Source organism: Strongylocentrotus purpuratus, unplaced genomic scaffold (assembly GCF_000002235.5).
Source record: "Strongylocentrotus purpuratus isolate Spur 01 unplaced genomic scaffold, Spur_5.0 spur5_scaffold_16, whole genome shotgun sequence".
NCBI lineage: Eukaryota > Metazoa > Echinodermata > Echinoidea > Camarodonta > Strongylocentrotidae > Strongylocentrotus > Strongylocentrotus purpuratus.
The window spans coordinates 24,390,157-24,407,337 of record NW_022145601.1 but is presented as its reverse complement, the minus strand read 5'-3'; the positions used below and the strand labels follow the sequence as shown (position 1 = coordinate 24,407,337).

The window sequence follows — 17,181 nt, the reverse complement described above, 5'->3', positions numbered from 1 at the left end:
AGCCCCTCTTAAAAAACTGCCAGCCTTATGTTTGTGGGGGGGGGGGGGGCAGGGGGTGCCAGGTAAAAATGTTATAGGTAAATATGTCAGAGGTAAACGTGTCAGGGGGAAAATATTAGTGCCGTCATAATATCTTACCACTTTATCACTGAGTGTCGCGACGTGAGCTCCTGACCTGGCCTAGTTTATTGTATTCCCTTCTTCCATATCATAATGTACATTTTTATAAATGAATGTGTATTTTACTTCGTAAGCCTGCATGTCTTGAGGATTAATTGAGGAAATTTGAAAAATTGACTCAGGCTTGGATGTATGAATTTCGAACATTTGTCGATATTTTAAATTGGTTGATGTTTTAATGTTTCATTTGGTTTTGAGGAAGTAAGTACATAGGATATTAAGATTGAATGAGATAAAACAGGGAATCAGTTATAAACATCGCACAGAAATTCAACAAATTCAGTCATCTGAGCCGATTTGACTCATGTTCATGTTCATCCCAGCAAAGACAAGAAAAGACATGGATGCTTTCCCCCCTCATCAATACTTTATAACAAAAGTTTAACAAACAATAGCAAAGCTTTGATTGAAGAATGTCAGATAGTAGGCTACCGTGTAATAAATGTAAACGATGATACATGCATGGAAACGCATGAAAAGACACATTCTGACTTATTAAAATAATCCAATAATAATTCACTTGGTCAATATAACCCCGCCCGGCCGCCCCCAACCTCTCCACAAAACACGTTTCTCAAAAGTTGTTTCCGCCGTGTGAACTTAATCACAGTAAACTGATATGTTTTGCCCTATTAGCTCCTGAGGCCAAGGTTTGGATACGCCACTGGAGAGTCTACCAAAGTACGCTTAAACTACCGTCATCTTACTGGCTCACTGGCCCCACTGACTCTTAGTGCCTCCAATTTGATTCTACGGAAAATAATGTTTAAGAACAATCATTGAAAAAAAATCTACAATAGAACTATTTAAAACAAGATAGTTAAAAACTATATTTCGTTAATAATGGAATAACTTTATGTTGACCTATCTATAAATGGAATTTTTCTAACAACATATAGCTATTTAAAAAAAAACAGTGTAAAAATACGTTTATTTTACCTCTTTTTTTGGAGATGCCCCTCAAGGGGGGGGTGCAATTTTTCAAATTTTCGAGAGCCAAAAAAAATTAGTGATCACTACCCCCCCCCCTCCCCCCACACACTGAACGAATTAGCGTTCGGCACGATTTTTCAAATTTAAGCACACTAAATTTCAAATTGATTTCAAATTTGCCCCCCCCCCCTAAGAAATCCTGGATCTGCGCCTGAAGTGACTACTCAGTACGATAATATACACGACGGTGGCCTGTACTTATATAGCGGGAAAAAAAAGGAAAAGGGAGGGGGAGATTATTTGGGTGATGATTTTTTGAATGTCGGGGTGTGACTCCGTTTCGAAAACATTTAAAACTTATTCATTGTCATTATCTTTGATCCCCCTTAAAAAAAAGCCGGGCCCAGGATACTCTATACACTGTTGGTCATAATGGTGGAATAATTATTTTTTACCCCAATTTATTGAATGATTTTGACAATGATTTATTCTTAATAGATCTAGATAATAGTATACATTCTCAGATTTTATTGAATGACAATTGGGGAGTGTTTGTTTTGCGTGACTGCTGAAGCATTTGTGTGCTACTATGCTAATCAACTAGGGAACCTACGTCCTTAAGTCATAACTGACAGTATAATGCCTCATAAAAGGGCACTAATATAGCACATCGACACGGTTTTGGTTTTGGTTTTGGGCTCTCAGTAATGAGGCCATTGCTTAGCCAAAGAATCATGACTGTATGCAGCGGGCGCTAGGTTACGTCGACGCCCCCACAAAAACAAAGAAAATGCAATAAGTTTTCAATAATTCATTGCATTTCCCCCCAGTCCCCAACAGGAAAAATCCCTCTGTACGGCCATGCATTATGGTTTAAGGCATGCCAACATTTATGTTGGGGGTCGGGGCAAAATGCAATGAATTATCGAAAACTTATTGCATTTTCTTTGTTTTTTTGTGTGGGGTCGCGTCGACGTACCCTAGCGCCCGCTGCGTCAGTCATGATTCATTGACTAAGCAATGGCCTCGTTACTGTGAGCCCCCAGGATCAAAACCGTGTCGATGTGCTATATTAGTGCCCTTTTAAGAGGTATTAATCCCCATTACTGTCAGATATGACTTAAGGACATAGGTCCCCTAGTTGTTTTGCTTTAGCACTCATGCAAAACAAACACTCCCCAATTGTCATTCATTAAAATCTGAGAATGTATACTATTATCTAGATCTATTAGGAATAAATCATTGTCAAAATCATTCAAAAAAATGGGGTAAAAATAATTATTCCACCATTATGACCAACAGTGTACAACTGCGTCAGTCATGATTCATTGACTAAGCAATGGCCTCGTTACTGTGAGCCCCCAGGATATAAACCGTGTCGATGTGCTATATTAGTGCCCTTTTAAGAGGTATTAATCCCCATTACTGTCAGATATGACTTAAGGACATACCCTAGTTGCTTTGCTTTAGCAGTCACGCAAAACAAACACTCCCCAATTGTCATTCAATAAAATCTGAGAATGTATACTATTATCTAGATCTATTAGGAATAAATCATTGTCAAAATCATTCAAAAAATTGGGGTAAAAATAATTATTCCACCATTATGACCAACAGTGTACAACTGCGTCAGTCATGATTCATTGACTAAGCAATGGCCTCGTTACTGTGAGCCCCCAGGATATAAACCGTGTCGATGTGCTATATTAGTGCCCTTTTAAGAGGTATTAATCCCCATTACTGTCAGATATGACTTAAGGACATACCCTAGTTGCTTTGCTTTAGCAGTCACGCAAAACAAACACTCCCCAATTGTCATTCAATAAAATCTGAGAATGTATACTATTATCTAGATCTATTAGGAATAAATCATTGTCAAAATCATTCAAAAAATTGGGGTAAAAATAATTTTTCCACCATTATGACCAACAGTGTACATTTCTTATCTAGTTTATATAAGGGCCCGTTGCTCCTTGCGCGCTTCGAGCTCCCTGAAATTACGATACATCAAACGCGTATGCTATTAGATGAAAGTTATCAATCTTAGATTTAATCTTTCTCTAAATCTGATCCGGAGAAGACACTCCCAAACTGGTAAATATAAATTATGATTTGTGGGATAAAACGAGTTATTCAATCCTTGGTAGTACTAATTACCTATGTAATATTATATGTGAAATAGAACTGTATGAGAAAATTCGGGTTAAAGTTATTCTTTATGTCATTTTTACGTGATAAGATATCCTGACCGAAATGTCAGTTTGTATGGCTTCGGTCCCGTGTGTTGATTTTTGTGTAGGCCAAGAGGACCGAGGTCTGAACGTTGATGTGTCACCACTGCAAATAGTTTTGTATGCTATCTTATTTATCCTGGACTGGTATATCAGATAGATTGTCCTCTCTAATGTGATATATGAAGATGTTTATTATCTTCCTGAGGCAAAAGAATGACTGAGACTGACTAGACTAAGTGAAGGAAAGAACAATCATGCAAATGGCAAATGTTTTGAGACAAAACAAGTCGAGCAGAAAATTGAAATAATTTTGTTGTTCTTGTTAAATTAATGGCAAGCTCTCTCATCTATTCAACCTACAAGTTGAATAGGTCAAAGGACTGGAAGGATCTCACCATCATCTGTAACAACATGTCCTTGAGTTTGTCAAGCAGTTATTAAAAGATTCATTTGTGGCCAAAACTGAGTCGAACAAAAATGGTCACACCGATTCTATGGTCACAGCTTTAATGATTGAAATCTGATGCTGTAATTGGTTTACAAATACATTTGAATTAACTTCTGTGAATTTTTTTTTATTCAATTAATTCCTTTGGTTAATAACATGTGTTTAAAGGATTTTGTTTACAAGCGGAAGCTAATGAAAACAAGTATTCTTATTTCTATTTATAAATGGATTGGTTGACGCCAACATGGTACAGTTGTACAGAGATCCAATAATTCATGGCAAAAAGACAAAGCTGAATGACCCCTCCGCTATGAATTCATTAATAAATACATAATACAATTATTGATAAAGTAGTGTGGCGTAACCGGGCTCTGCCGGGGTAGCGTTCTGCCTTGCAGTCTCTCAAAACCCGGTTCACGCTCTCGACAATCATTCAACTCTCAGTGGGCTCTCACAAAAGTATATCGTGTAAGAAATAACGTGGACTAGCTCTCATTTTACTCACTCCAGCAATCACTGAATGTCTGACAGGACTAAAGAAACAACAATTGCACAGTATCTGCAGTTCAAGTAACTTTACTCGTTCCTGGTAACGGACCTGTCGCAACGACAGCCCGACGCTGACTCACAGATCACAACTATGTAGAACCTGCCCCAATGGCAGCTAAGCGCTGACTCCCTGACATCTCACGATGTACACATATATATTTCACAATTAACTATAACGCCCTCTACGTCTTACTAAACTACTGGACTAGTTATGCTACAGTAGTAATATCAATGTACCTTTCTTCACTTTGGATGATATGAGACAAAAAGAAGAAGAAAAAAAAATAATGATAATAATAATAATATGTCTTGTTTACCCAAGGTAGCCTCATCATCAGTAATAAGTCCTGTTCTCCCTTAGAGACTTGCAATCATAAAATCATTACCTAGCTTTAGCTGAGCTACCATGAAAAGGCGCCAAAAGCATTCAAGGAATTTCTTCCTACCAGGTACCCATCTACCAATTTACCGCTGCAGTATGTTGGTTTCCAAAATCAAAGATATATTCCAAATACATGCTATTGCTAGATGGCACTTTAATGACCCAGTGCTTTTGTTCCCTAGTTCTTATGCAATATACATGTTCATAAAAATACAGGGATAAGTTACCCTTGATTGCAGACGAGAACAGCTTCTGCCTCTATTTTTATTCTTTTTTCTCATTAATAATTTTTTTTAGTGTCTTTACAGAAACGAGAAACCGCAGAAATTAGATTTTCAATGATGCAGTTAAGGATTCTTTAGCCTAGAGGATTCCCAAGTCAAGCCGTGATGTTAGAACGGTTGGCAGCATGGGTTCTCAATACCTATCTGGGAGAATATGTTGAGAACCTCAACACAGATCAGCTCTCAATAGGACTTCTGTCTGGTATGTTATTAACCCTTTTTGATACTATTGTATTTCATGTAAATATAATATATAGACCCATAGAGATGTGTTGGAAGAAAGAGAGTTTGTATTGAATGGGTTAAGGAATCCAGGCCAGGCTTCTAAGCATGTCATGTAAGTAGAAGAATTGAGAAGCTCTTCTAAAAAATGACTGGAATTCCAGTGACCCTATGTAATGTGTGAATTGTATTGCACGTATATCTCTTTCAATTATTACAAATGATTTTGTACATGTATGTTTGATATGCGACTAGCAGTGAAGACAAATTCTCAACTACTTGCAGCAAATATTCACTGGTTTCACTGTCATACAGGTATGTGTTGTTTACAGAAATATGGAATGCCCCAAAAGGGATGTAGAGCAGTATTAACATGTATTTGTGTTGCATAGTGGTGATCTCACAACCCATTGTTTACTGAATTCTCTAATTCCTATAGACTTTGTACAGGAACCACTCGGTTCCAGTAGGCAATGTGTTAATTTTCCATTTTGTTGTTGTTCAAATTCCGAGATTGAGTGATAACTCATCCATTTTTTTTTTTTAAATTCTTTAATACAGGTGCAGTTGAACTGGAAAATCTTCCATTGAGGAAAGATGCCTTGAAAGAATTAGACCTGCCCGTCGAAGTCAAAGCTGGTATGGATCAAGCTGATTTATATTGTCTGTTTAGAGCCATAAGGGCGTTAGCTCTGTGTTAGTTATATTAGTTCATATCCTTCTGGCTCAAAACAGATGTTATGACGTGTCTGTTCAGAAGCATTATTGTAAAACCAATAATTTTGACCACTGTTGTGAAATTTAGGGTGCTTTCCATTTTTATGCTACAAAATAAATGAATCACATCACAACATATTTGCATTTTATATAAGTCTCTTCTTTTCTTCAAGGTTCTGGTTTGACCATAGCTTGTGAAGATTATCCCCATCCTCTGCCACCGTCTCTAATTTGTTGTCTTTTTTTATTTTGTTGTCCCCTTTACTAGTTCTATTTATCTAAATCTGTGTTTTTAATTTTTTCATAATCCTTTTTGATTTACAGTTTAGGTTGTCATAAAAATGATAGCAATTTGCTTTTTACATGTATTTCTCTCTGTAACGAGTATTTCAATACTGAGTATACATGTATACATGAATTTAACTTCTCTATTGTTTCTTTTCAATTTAACTTTTTATTAAGTTTGTACAGTTTGATCAAAAGAAGAAAAAAAATGTGGGTTTCAACATCTAATTTTGCAGGGTTCATTGGAAAGATTCGTCTTCAGATCCCAGTCACGCATCTAAAGACGGAGCCATGGGTGATCTCTATAGAGAACCTGTACCTGGTAGCTGGTCCTGCTCTGAGGACCAAGTACGATGAGAAAGAGGAGGCCCCGGAACAGGACAGGAAGCAGCAGCAGCTGGATGCCATCGAGGCTCAATGGAAGGTAAGAAGATGATACATCACAAATTTTTATAATTTTTATCCAGAGGCATTATGTTTTCGAGCTGTCCGTCCGTCAGTACATCTGTACATGTACGTCCGGTTCTCGTGATCGCGTTATCTCAAGAACCAATTGATGGATTCGTGCCAAACTTAGGTCATGTATGTATCTTGCAGAGCCACTGAACTGATTAGATTTTGGGGTCACAAGGTCAAAGGTCACAGGGCTCAATATGTATGCAATAATAGCTCGTGGTCGCATTATCTTAAGAACCGATGGATAGATTAGCGCCAAACTTGGGTCATGTATGTATCTTGCAGAGCCAATGAATTGATTAGATTTTAGGGTCATGAGGTCAATGGTCAAAAGTTGTGGGGCTCATTATGTATTCAAAAATAGCTTGTGATCGCATTATCATTAGAACTGGCAGATCGATTACAATCAAACTTGAATTTAAAAAAATTGCTTCCGTTTTGGGTTGTAAAATCACCCTATGGCGGAGCACAGTCGAAGTGCCATCTACTTTTTTGCTGTTATAAGATGCATCCTGAAAATTCACTCTCACATGCATGACATTAGCATGCCTGTGCAAGTTTCTGGTTTTACCGCATCCATCAAATTGAGAGATGATGATACATTTGAAGACATTTGATGTCATTTTCCAAAAGATGCACTTCCAGAGCTGCCAACCATTCCGTTTTTGCCGGAATTACTCTGTTTTTCATCCAAATTTTTTTCATCGGAATTACGTTTTTTACGGGCTGATAACAGTATGTAACATCCCCTTGAGCCTATAAAAACAACTATCCCTCAAATATTAGAGCAGTCATTATATCTTTACTATTATTTCATTTATTGTAATCGCCCTTTCTAATGATACAAACTTCTTTTCTTGTACTTTTAGAGAAAAATGGAAGCCTCTGGTCCGAATGAGGATACATCTTGGTATGCATACTCTACAAACATCTTCTACAATGTCTTGGAGAATCTACAAGTAAGTCAGTCTCTCTTCATCAACCTACTCCTATCATAATTTTGGAAGTCATGAATGAAACTGTCTCAGAATCATATTGCCACTGAATATTGCAAAATGCAAGTAAGTATTTGCTGAATGAATTTGTGAAATTGGAGGGAATGCAGAGAAAGCACAGTTCAACATCCTCTGAATCAGACTAAGATCTTGTGTATAGATCTTTTAATGATGTTTGATGTTCAAAGACCCTGTCGGAATAAAAAATGTGAAATAGATAAATTTACATATCAACAGAAAGCTTATAAGCCAGAGATTGCAGCAATGTCAATTATAGGCTATTTTAGTGCCTGTCATAGGAGTATAGCTCTCTGAAAACTCAAAATTTAAAGCTTTGTAAATCGGAAGTAGTTGACTTTAAACCTAGCTATCGACTTGATGACATCATTTTAGGTGGAATACGCAGATTCACAATGACTTTGCATTAAATAAAGCATGGCTCATTGCCTCAGCTATATAGACGAGCAGATCGTGTTCACATGTAATGTCGTCACCGTAACTGCGGCCTAATTGACCCTGTTGACCCATAACTTGGAAGGAAAATGAGGTTTTGATTTGCTTTTGTTCAATACTGACAGAGAAAATATTTGTTATTGCTTTATATTTGTATTCTATGTTCATTCAGCTTTCCATCGGATAGGGTCTATTTACCTGTAATGCTCTGTACAATGCAACATGTACGGTTTATACGAAATGTACATCTATACTTTATGTAACATCATACTAATAGTACCGATTCATTACCTACCAGCATGTCCTAAAGTTCATCCAGTGGTCCATAAATAGCATATGCACGTTCAATGGTGCACTTTTTCCGACCTAGACTGACAAAAATAAATTTTAAAAGCAAACAATACATGTTGCCCCATACAGCTTATAACCATATTTAATTATTTGGTAACGTTTTAGGGGATATAATCAGAGCATGATAGATTATATGTACATGTATGCGACTTGTATGTGTCATCATGTATCGGGTACATGTAGATGAGTAATTGTAAAGTACAGTTCAAAGTTCAAATCAAAATTAGCAACAAGATAAGATCCAATCAGGCCTTACATTGTATCTTAGATTATTAGAATGTAAAAGTCAATACTATCAATTTTGTGCTGATTTAATATGTACTACAAAGGGGGAATCCACTAAAATACATTCCATTTACTGTAAATGCGCACTTTTTTTCCGTCGGCAAAAATAAAAAATCGGAGGTGCGCCTTATACACAGGTACAGAATATTTTGAGTCCTCAAAATGCTACTTTTTAGTGGTTTTCGATAAGCCTGAGTCGTTACGTTTTTTGTGCTAAACGTTTAACAAAACCTTGCCGATAATTATTGTTTTTAGAGCTCTGTAGGGGCAACAAAACCTTGCCGATTGGAACTAAGTAAGACCTAGTAATAATGTTGGTTTTAAAACTAAAGATGACAGATTTTTTAATTTTTTTTTTAATTTAGTCTTCAAAATAGGGGTGCGCCTTATACACAGAGATTTACAGTACATTTTTCCTTGTAGCAATTGTACTCCTGCATCTTTCTCTTACATCACATGTATTAACAAGTACTGGTATACTTATACTTGCCACTCTCCACCCAGGTGCACTAGTTACTTTGGCATCTCAGCTATAACTGGGGTAATAATGTTTAAAGATAAACTTGAGTTCTGGTAAAAAAAAGAAAATGAATTCTCACAGAATCTAATGAAACTTACACTGAATGTTCAAGATTACAAATAAATGTCATGTGCCAAACAATTTTGGAAGAAAATGTATACTGGCTGAGTAATGAGCATAGAAAGATAAGGAAATCAGGGTAGTACTAGCCCCGACACCATGTGTGTTGTCCCATATACATCTTTCTGTGTAAGTGATTGTTACTTTACCAAGACTCTGCCAAATTTATGATGATTTTGATGACTCCAGAACCTTGCATTACACATCATTACTTACATGCTATATGATCAACTTTTCTGATCCATTCCACACCTTTTCTTTCACAATGCAATCGCATTACCAGAACTCAAGTTTATCTTTAAGCGCCACAAGCATTACAGTGTGGATATAGGTACTACATAAAAAGACAATATTACAAGAGGGTAGAAATTATAATGGTATCTGATAAGAAATTGTATATTGGGCTGAAAAAATAACGTAAACATAATTCCTACACAAATATTGTGAGGCCATCCATTTTTTGGGGGAAATAAAGATTAAATTAGATTTGAATTTACCTTGATTAATGTCTTCATGGAAAGAGCTGGAGACAATAGGTGTTTAACATTGACTGCAATGTTAATTGAGATGAATTCTAGATTCTCTATTTATGTAGCAATAATGCTGTCGTCATTATTTTGATATACTTGTACTGTACATCGACTCTGAGCTGGTGAAAAGAATGTCAAAGGCCAGCAGTGCCTTTGGAAGACTGCGAACCAGGCTATGGAACAACCATCATGTCTCAACAAGAGTGAAGTGCAAAATCTACAGGGCTATCGTCCTATCCACTCTCTTATACGGTGCGGAAAGCTGGACTCTCTACACAAGTCAAGTAAAGAAACTTCACGCGTTCATGATGAGACACCTTCGAGCAATCATGAGAATCAGTTGGAAGGACAAGGTGACCAACAAAGAGGTACTAGAGCGAGCAAACCTTCCTTCTATGGAGGACCTGCTCATCAGGAAGAACCTACGATGGACAGGCCATGTCATCAGGATGCCCTCTGAGAGGTTACCAAAGCAAGTACTATTCTCGCAACTACCCGCTGGCGAAAGAGGGATTGGTCGTCCACGGCTTCGCTACAAGGACACGATCAAGAGGAACCTTAAGCGGAGGCAAATAGAAACCAAGACTTGGACAACTGCTGCAGGCCAGCGAGCTGTATGGAGAACAGCTGTAAAGTGAAAATGAAGGCGGTCATTGTCGCTTCGCGACAGACAGCTACTACTACTGTACATGAATAAGCCTTTCATGTGCGAGAAATCGTAACATTCCAATCTTCCAAATAATATTTTACTAATTGATACTACAATGGTCCTTTAGGTAACAGAAAACATTTTGTATGTAAATGCCATTCAATGGTATCGGAGAATGATCTCATTCCATTACCTCCTGCCCTTGTGGGATTGCTCTCTATATAATGTGTTAACCATTTGCCTACTGGAACCGGATGTTCCCTCCATTAAAGGTACTATGTCCCTTTTGCAGCCAACCTCAAATGCTGTAGAACTTTGCAGGAATTATGAATATGTCACGTATGTCCTATCTGTGAAATTTAAACATTAGCAGTGTCCTCATATTCAAATTATGCAAGGAAACCCATTTACTTGCTAGACTTCACTGTCAGACACTATTGATTGTCTGACTGGCTTTTTTTCTTCTTTGGTAATAACATACATGAAAAGAGTTGTAAAGGGTACATGAGCATTTGTCTACATCAATAACCCACTTCTTGTGATGGCCAAGACTAAACTGATTGAATCTTTGCGCAGCATAAAACGTATGACCATTCGGTACAATCGTCTGAAAATCAAGACTATTACTTTTGGGCTCTATAGCCCTAAAGTCAATTTGACAACTAATAGTCGTTATTTTCCCACTTGAAGACATTTTCAAGCCCCATCGTTTTTAGGGAAGTTCTAAATTAGTATTATCTTTCAAATGCAGTTGGAATTTAACTTTTACATTTTTTGGCCTGCAAATGGGACATAGTACCTTTGAGCCTATATACGGATTAGAGAATTCAGCAGTCAATGGGTTAAAGGTAATACAAAGTTTCGGTATGAGGTCATGAATTTGGTTCAAATGAACATATTGGAAGCATATACGATCCTACAATATTCAGTGATCGGTGTCGCGGTCGAAATCGACTCTAAAGTTATGAAATTTATATTGAATAGCTCCCTCTCAAGGTCAAGTTATTAATTAAGCTATAAAACAATGTTTATTGACTAAAATTGACTGATTAGCTATTCTCGTTCGAAAATTATATACCACAACTACATACTCTGAGATTTTCATGGTCACAGCTACCATTGTACGGCCGTAGGAGCTATTTGAAATTTATCAAAATTTACCGGGAGCACCGGTAAATCTTTATATTCAATTTTTCTCGAAAGCAGAAGTGTTTTAGGGGCTCAAATTTCTGGTGTTTTTAATACATCCACAGTGGCATCCAAATATATTAAAATTGTAAAGAATCACTATCCACCCATTTTTCAAGATTTCCCAAAACTTTGTATTACCTTTAAGTTTGATTATTTTCTGTGTTCTCTCCACAGCTCAAGATCAAGGATGTCCATATCCGGTACGAGGACTCGACCATCCTGCCCGGCATGAATCTAGCCTTCGGGATCACCATCAAAAGCATCTCTGCTGTCAGCACCGATGAGAACTATGTAAGTCTTAAAGCCCCACTGCACTATTTATAGCTACTTGTGCCCTCTATATAGCAAACAATGCCTAAGCGGTGACCGTTGGTCCCCCATGGTCCCCTTTTTCTTATGTTGATTGAGAGCTGATTTGATGAGATAACCACCTGTCAGTGACCATGCAAGGAGGTCTAATCCTTCCTGACCAAACTAGTGCAGATAGGCTTTAAACTTGTTAACCAGTGATATGATGTACAAAAGTAATCTTGGTTTAGTAAGCAGCAAGCTGACAACAGTTATCTACATTAGAAATTTTGTTATGAAAAATATACCGTAATTCTGGTATGCTGTGTATCATCAGCAGTTCCCTGAACTGATGTCTACATGTATGTGCATACATTGGTGAACAAAATTGAGCAGTGCCAAAATATTGCCGGAAAGTACTCTTTTTTTTTATATGACCTGTATGACATTTTTGCCAATTGACAATTCACATACACTACATTCTTGCCCAAAACTTAGTACATAGACATATATATGTACATATTCAACTCCAAAAGTGTGCACACAGTTCATAGAAATTTGATGGAAAAAATGGGTAGAAATTTACAAAGGGGGCACATTATGTGAATGTGGGAAAGAGCTGTATATGATTACTTCAACAGCAACAGTATAAAATGCTTAAATGGAAAAGGAAACCATGTCTCTTCACGACTGCATGCTACATCTGTAGTGAATGTCTGAGAGAGCATGTCACATAAAGGAACAATCCATGTTTACTGCATATGTATGATCTGATTGAAGGCCGCAGGATTAATTTGATACCTACAGTGTACCAGGCTTTAGAAGGATTATGTGACTGTATTGAGTTGATACAAACAGCCTGTACATGTACATGTACGCGTGCACATTGGAGACTTGAGATGGCAGTCATGTTTTCAAACTTACATGTTTTTGCTTCTTAAAGGTAATACAAAGTTTTGGGAAATTTTGAACATTGGTTGGATAGTGATTCTTTACAATTTTGATATATATTTGGATGCCCCTGTGTATGTGTAATATCTTGACCTTGAGAGGGAGCTATAAAATATAAAGGGATTTCAACCACGACAACGATCACTGAATATTGTAGGATCGCATATGCTTTCAATGGCCCTTTCAATATGTTCATTTGAACCAAATTCATGACCCCATACCAAAACTTTGTATTACCTTTAATACGCCCACCAGAGATATGAACTTCAAACTTGATGATAGTATGTACATGTACACCATAGGAAGACAATCTGATTCGATTTTGGAGTAACTAGGTCAAAGGCCACAAAGAGGGCATAGAGGAGACAGTCGCTTTTGTCTTGTTTTTTGATAATTTCAAGAAAATGTGATCATCAATCATGTGATTAGTCTTTAAGTTGACAAAGTCAAGGTCAAATGTAATTTCAGGTCTGCAAACTTAGACTTTGTTGTGGCATCAAAACATCAAGATTTTGAATTTTTAGCATAATTTCAAAAGCGTTTGTTCAAATTTCATGAAACTTGTACACAAGTGTTATCAAGTATCACAAATCATATGACACAGATTCCAGGTCACAAAGTCAAGTTCAAATGTCATTTTAGGTCAGTAGACTTGGATTATGTTTTCACAACTTAATATGAGGATTGATAAATCATTTTTTTTGTTATTTGTTCATATTCCATTAAAGTTATCAATCTCAGTACAAATTATAGTAAATAATTCTTCTGATGATTCTTAGTCAATATTCACTTCAAAATGCTGATTATATTCAGAGGATTTCATTTTGGGGGGCCTGCTTATGGGCCACCCTGCCTATAAACAATGTCCCAACCTCAATTTTTCATCACATTGAATTGCGTAATGCAGGCGAGACCGGCGAGAGCGTTTCCCTTGTTTTGTATTTACCATGTGTTACAGTACTTTGGTCAACACAATTTGTTATGAATCATTTAAACAGTAAACTGAATTTGAGTCTTGTATGCACCCTTGTAAGGAGATGAAATTATTTTTTGACTCATAAGGTCAGAGGTCAGAAGTAAAAAACCTTGATTAATCACAAAAATGATGGTTATCATGATATCACGCAAACATGACGGAAGGCAAAGACGACGGTAACGCGAGTGAAAAAATCAATCTGCGCACGAGCGAACCAGAATTTTCTCCGTCTTGTTGATTTTCACGACCGTTCTCGGCCATTATAGTTATATTCTCAAATTCTATTAGTCATATTAATAGTTTACCAATTTACAGATTGTGCAACAGCTAATTGACATGCGACAGAACGTCTGCAATATCGATCAAGATTATACAAGCCCCAAACCCGGCTATACAATTCATAACACAGCCCAAAATGCAGACTTGTATTTTAATGACTAAACTTTAATGAATAAACTGTACCAGGGGTAAAGGTCAATATGTCAAAGGTCATGGAAGTAAGAAACCATACATCAATTGTGCTTCGATCCAATTTATTGATATTGATTTAAACAAATCAGATAATAATCAAGTTTTTCAAGAATGAATTGATTGTAGATTTAAAATTCTAATAAAGTGTACCAAGTAGAACTTTCTTATCTTAGTACACGATTATATGTTATCCCAATAAAACATGGAGCAAATTCGTTGATCATACACTTAGAAAAATGAATTAAAGGATATTTTAAAGACCTGCTCATATTGGAAAACCTGTAGATGATTGCCAAAGTACTAATATCACCTGAATGATAAAACCATTGCTAATCATCATAAGAAATTAAGAATAATATTTAATCATAACACATTCATTCTACACATTAGAAAATATTAAACAGCTCTTCTGTTGTTGAAATATACACAGTAATTATATCTTTTTAAAGAATTAATTATTCCTTAATTGCAACTAAAACTTGTGGTACAATTTAAAATATAAATAAAATCACAAATAGAATCACAACCAGATAGATAACAACGGTAGAAATAATGTACACAAGTTTTTTAAAAAAACTGTAGAATCTGATACATAAATATACAAACAACAATGTACTACAATCATTCCATGACAAATTATCAAATAAATTAACGTTAGCTCATAAGTACAGCATTTCATAATAATTGTATTTAACATTTGAAGTAATTAGGGTAGGTTTGTCTATAAATTGAGCAGTTTATAATGAAATCAATAATGATGATGGATAAAACACAGATCACCAATATTACATAGATTCAGAATGGAGTTGTGAGTGATGGTAGCGTGTATTGTCTGTTGAGAGACAGAAGGGGGTTAACTCATATTCATTACATAGACCCAACACCCTCCCAACTCTCAGCAGACGATATGTCATATAAATCTTGATAAAATCAAATTAAGGAATTAACACACTGAGCCTAGAGTATGGAGTATGAATTCGGATCTGGTATACATGTACAAGTAAAAGTACTTACCGGTAAGGGAAGTGGAAACTTTCAGAAATATTTAATTACAGCAATCTACATTCCATAACGTAGTCTAAAAATGCACAGTATTACATTTCCACTACATGTACCTAGTAGTTGTAGGCATTATCATCATAAATCTAAACATACTACATGTAGGTCAGACATTGATGCTTCAAAATAAAAAAAAATACTTAAAGATGAAGTTGAGTTCTGGTCATGCGATTGCATTGTGAAAGAAACGGTGTGAAATCGACCAGAAAAGGTTGATCATCTAGCATATACATGTAAGTATTGGTGTGTATTGCAAGGTTCTGGAATCATCAAAATGATAAGAAATTTGGCCAAGTTTTGGTAAAGTTACAAACACTGTACACAGAAAGATGCATATGGGACTACACGAACACGTGGCGTAAAAAACCTACCCCCAAGTTTTATGAGTTACATGACATATTTAGAATATAAAGGCATTTGAAGAGCCAAGCTTTTCAGGAAACATGTCTTATCTGATGTTCTTCCACACTTGCATAATAAGAATGATAACGCTCACAAATTATTTTTCACCTCTTCCCAGAACTCAACCTTATCTTTAACAACTCTTATATTGTTAAAAATACGTATATATTTACAATCTTGACCATTCATACAGTATTCTTTGTATTATTATGCCTCCTTTGTTACATGTAGAAGTTGTACCATTAAACATGTATATTTAGCAACAAATTCATTCTCCAAATTAAAAAAGGCTATCAAACACCTCTTCAGTTGTCGAAAACACTCAAAATTCACGAGTCAAAGTTGTTTCATATTTCACAAAAAGACAGAAATGTAAATTTGACAAGTTACAGAGAATGAATAATGTACAGTTAACAACTATATTATTCATACGCTTATCAAGTTTTGTAATTTTTCAAATGTGTGAAAATAGATTTGTCCCAAATTATTTTACTTTAGAATGTGACATATTACATCTAAAAGTATTCAATCAGTTCAGCTTATATTCTTGAGTTACAAAAAAACCCACAGAAAACATCAAATTTTCAAGGGGTATGAATTTTAAAAATTAGTTATGTTCAGTTACGAATTGCAGCAGCTTGATGTTGTGGGTAAAGTAAGGGACAAAATACCTCGGACTTCAATACACATATAGGACAAGGGAACTGCGAATGTGGCCTTAGAGGCATACATATTGATTATTACACATGCAGTTCTCAGCCCTTTGCCGGTAATCAAATTTGCCAATATTGTTTTGGAGGTTTTTAATGTTTGTTGGATGACAATTAGTTTGCCTTGTGGTGAATAGTAACGGTCGTGTTAAACAGGAATAACACTATTGATCACCTTGTTGCCTCTCATGCTCTTTCCAAACTGAGCCCAGAAGAGTTCCTGGCCATCTCCATCCTCTGTCCAGAGCATGTAGGGTTTGTTCTTACTCATGAACAACTGGACCAGGTACGGGAGATCATCATCCTGGATGTCCTCAAGGAAAATCAGTATGACCTTGTCCAGTCTGGTCTCATTGAGGTGCTCTAAGGCTATGCGTAGCTTGGTCAGAAACCAGGCTTCATCCACAGAGTTGTTGCTTATTAAGAGGACAGTCTTGAAGCTGTTCTCAACGACGTAGTGGAGAGCTTGGATGTAGTACATCTCGATGTTGAGGTTGTTATCGCCGAAGGCCACTTTCTGGAGATGTGGAAACCTCTCTT

At 36.4% G+C, this 17,181-nt stretch overlaps 1 protein-coding gene across 1 annotated transcript in view; it reads left to right on the top strand.

Annotated features, from left to right (window-relative positions):
• The first annotated feature begins 3,155 nt into the window (after positions 1–3,155).
• LOC576236 (vacuolar protein sorting-associated protein 13D) overlaps positions 3,156–17,181 on the top strand; it is a 31,206-nt gene continuing 17,180 nt past the window's right edge. Inside the window, exons 1-6 of the mRNA XM_030987487.1 lie at positions 3,156–3,207; positions 5,035–5,212; positions 5,794–5,871; positions 6,471–6,658; positions 7,560–7,649; positions 11,959–12,075. Coding sequence (XP_030843347.1) covers positions 5,116–5,212; positions 5,794–5,871; positions 6,471–6,658; positions 7,560–7,649; positions 11,959–12,075 — 570 coding nt within the window. The 5' untranslated portion in view covers positions 3,156–3,207; positions 5,035–5,115. The remainder of the gene's footprint in view (positions 3,208–5,034; positions 5,213–5,793; positions 5,872–6,470; positions 6,659–7,559; positions 7,650–11,958; positions 12,076–17,181) is intronic.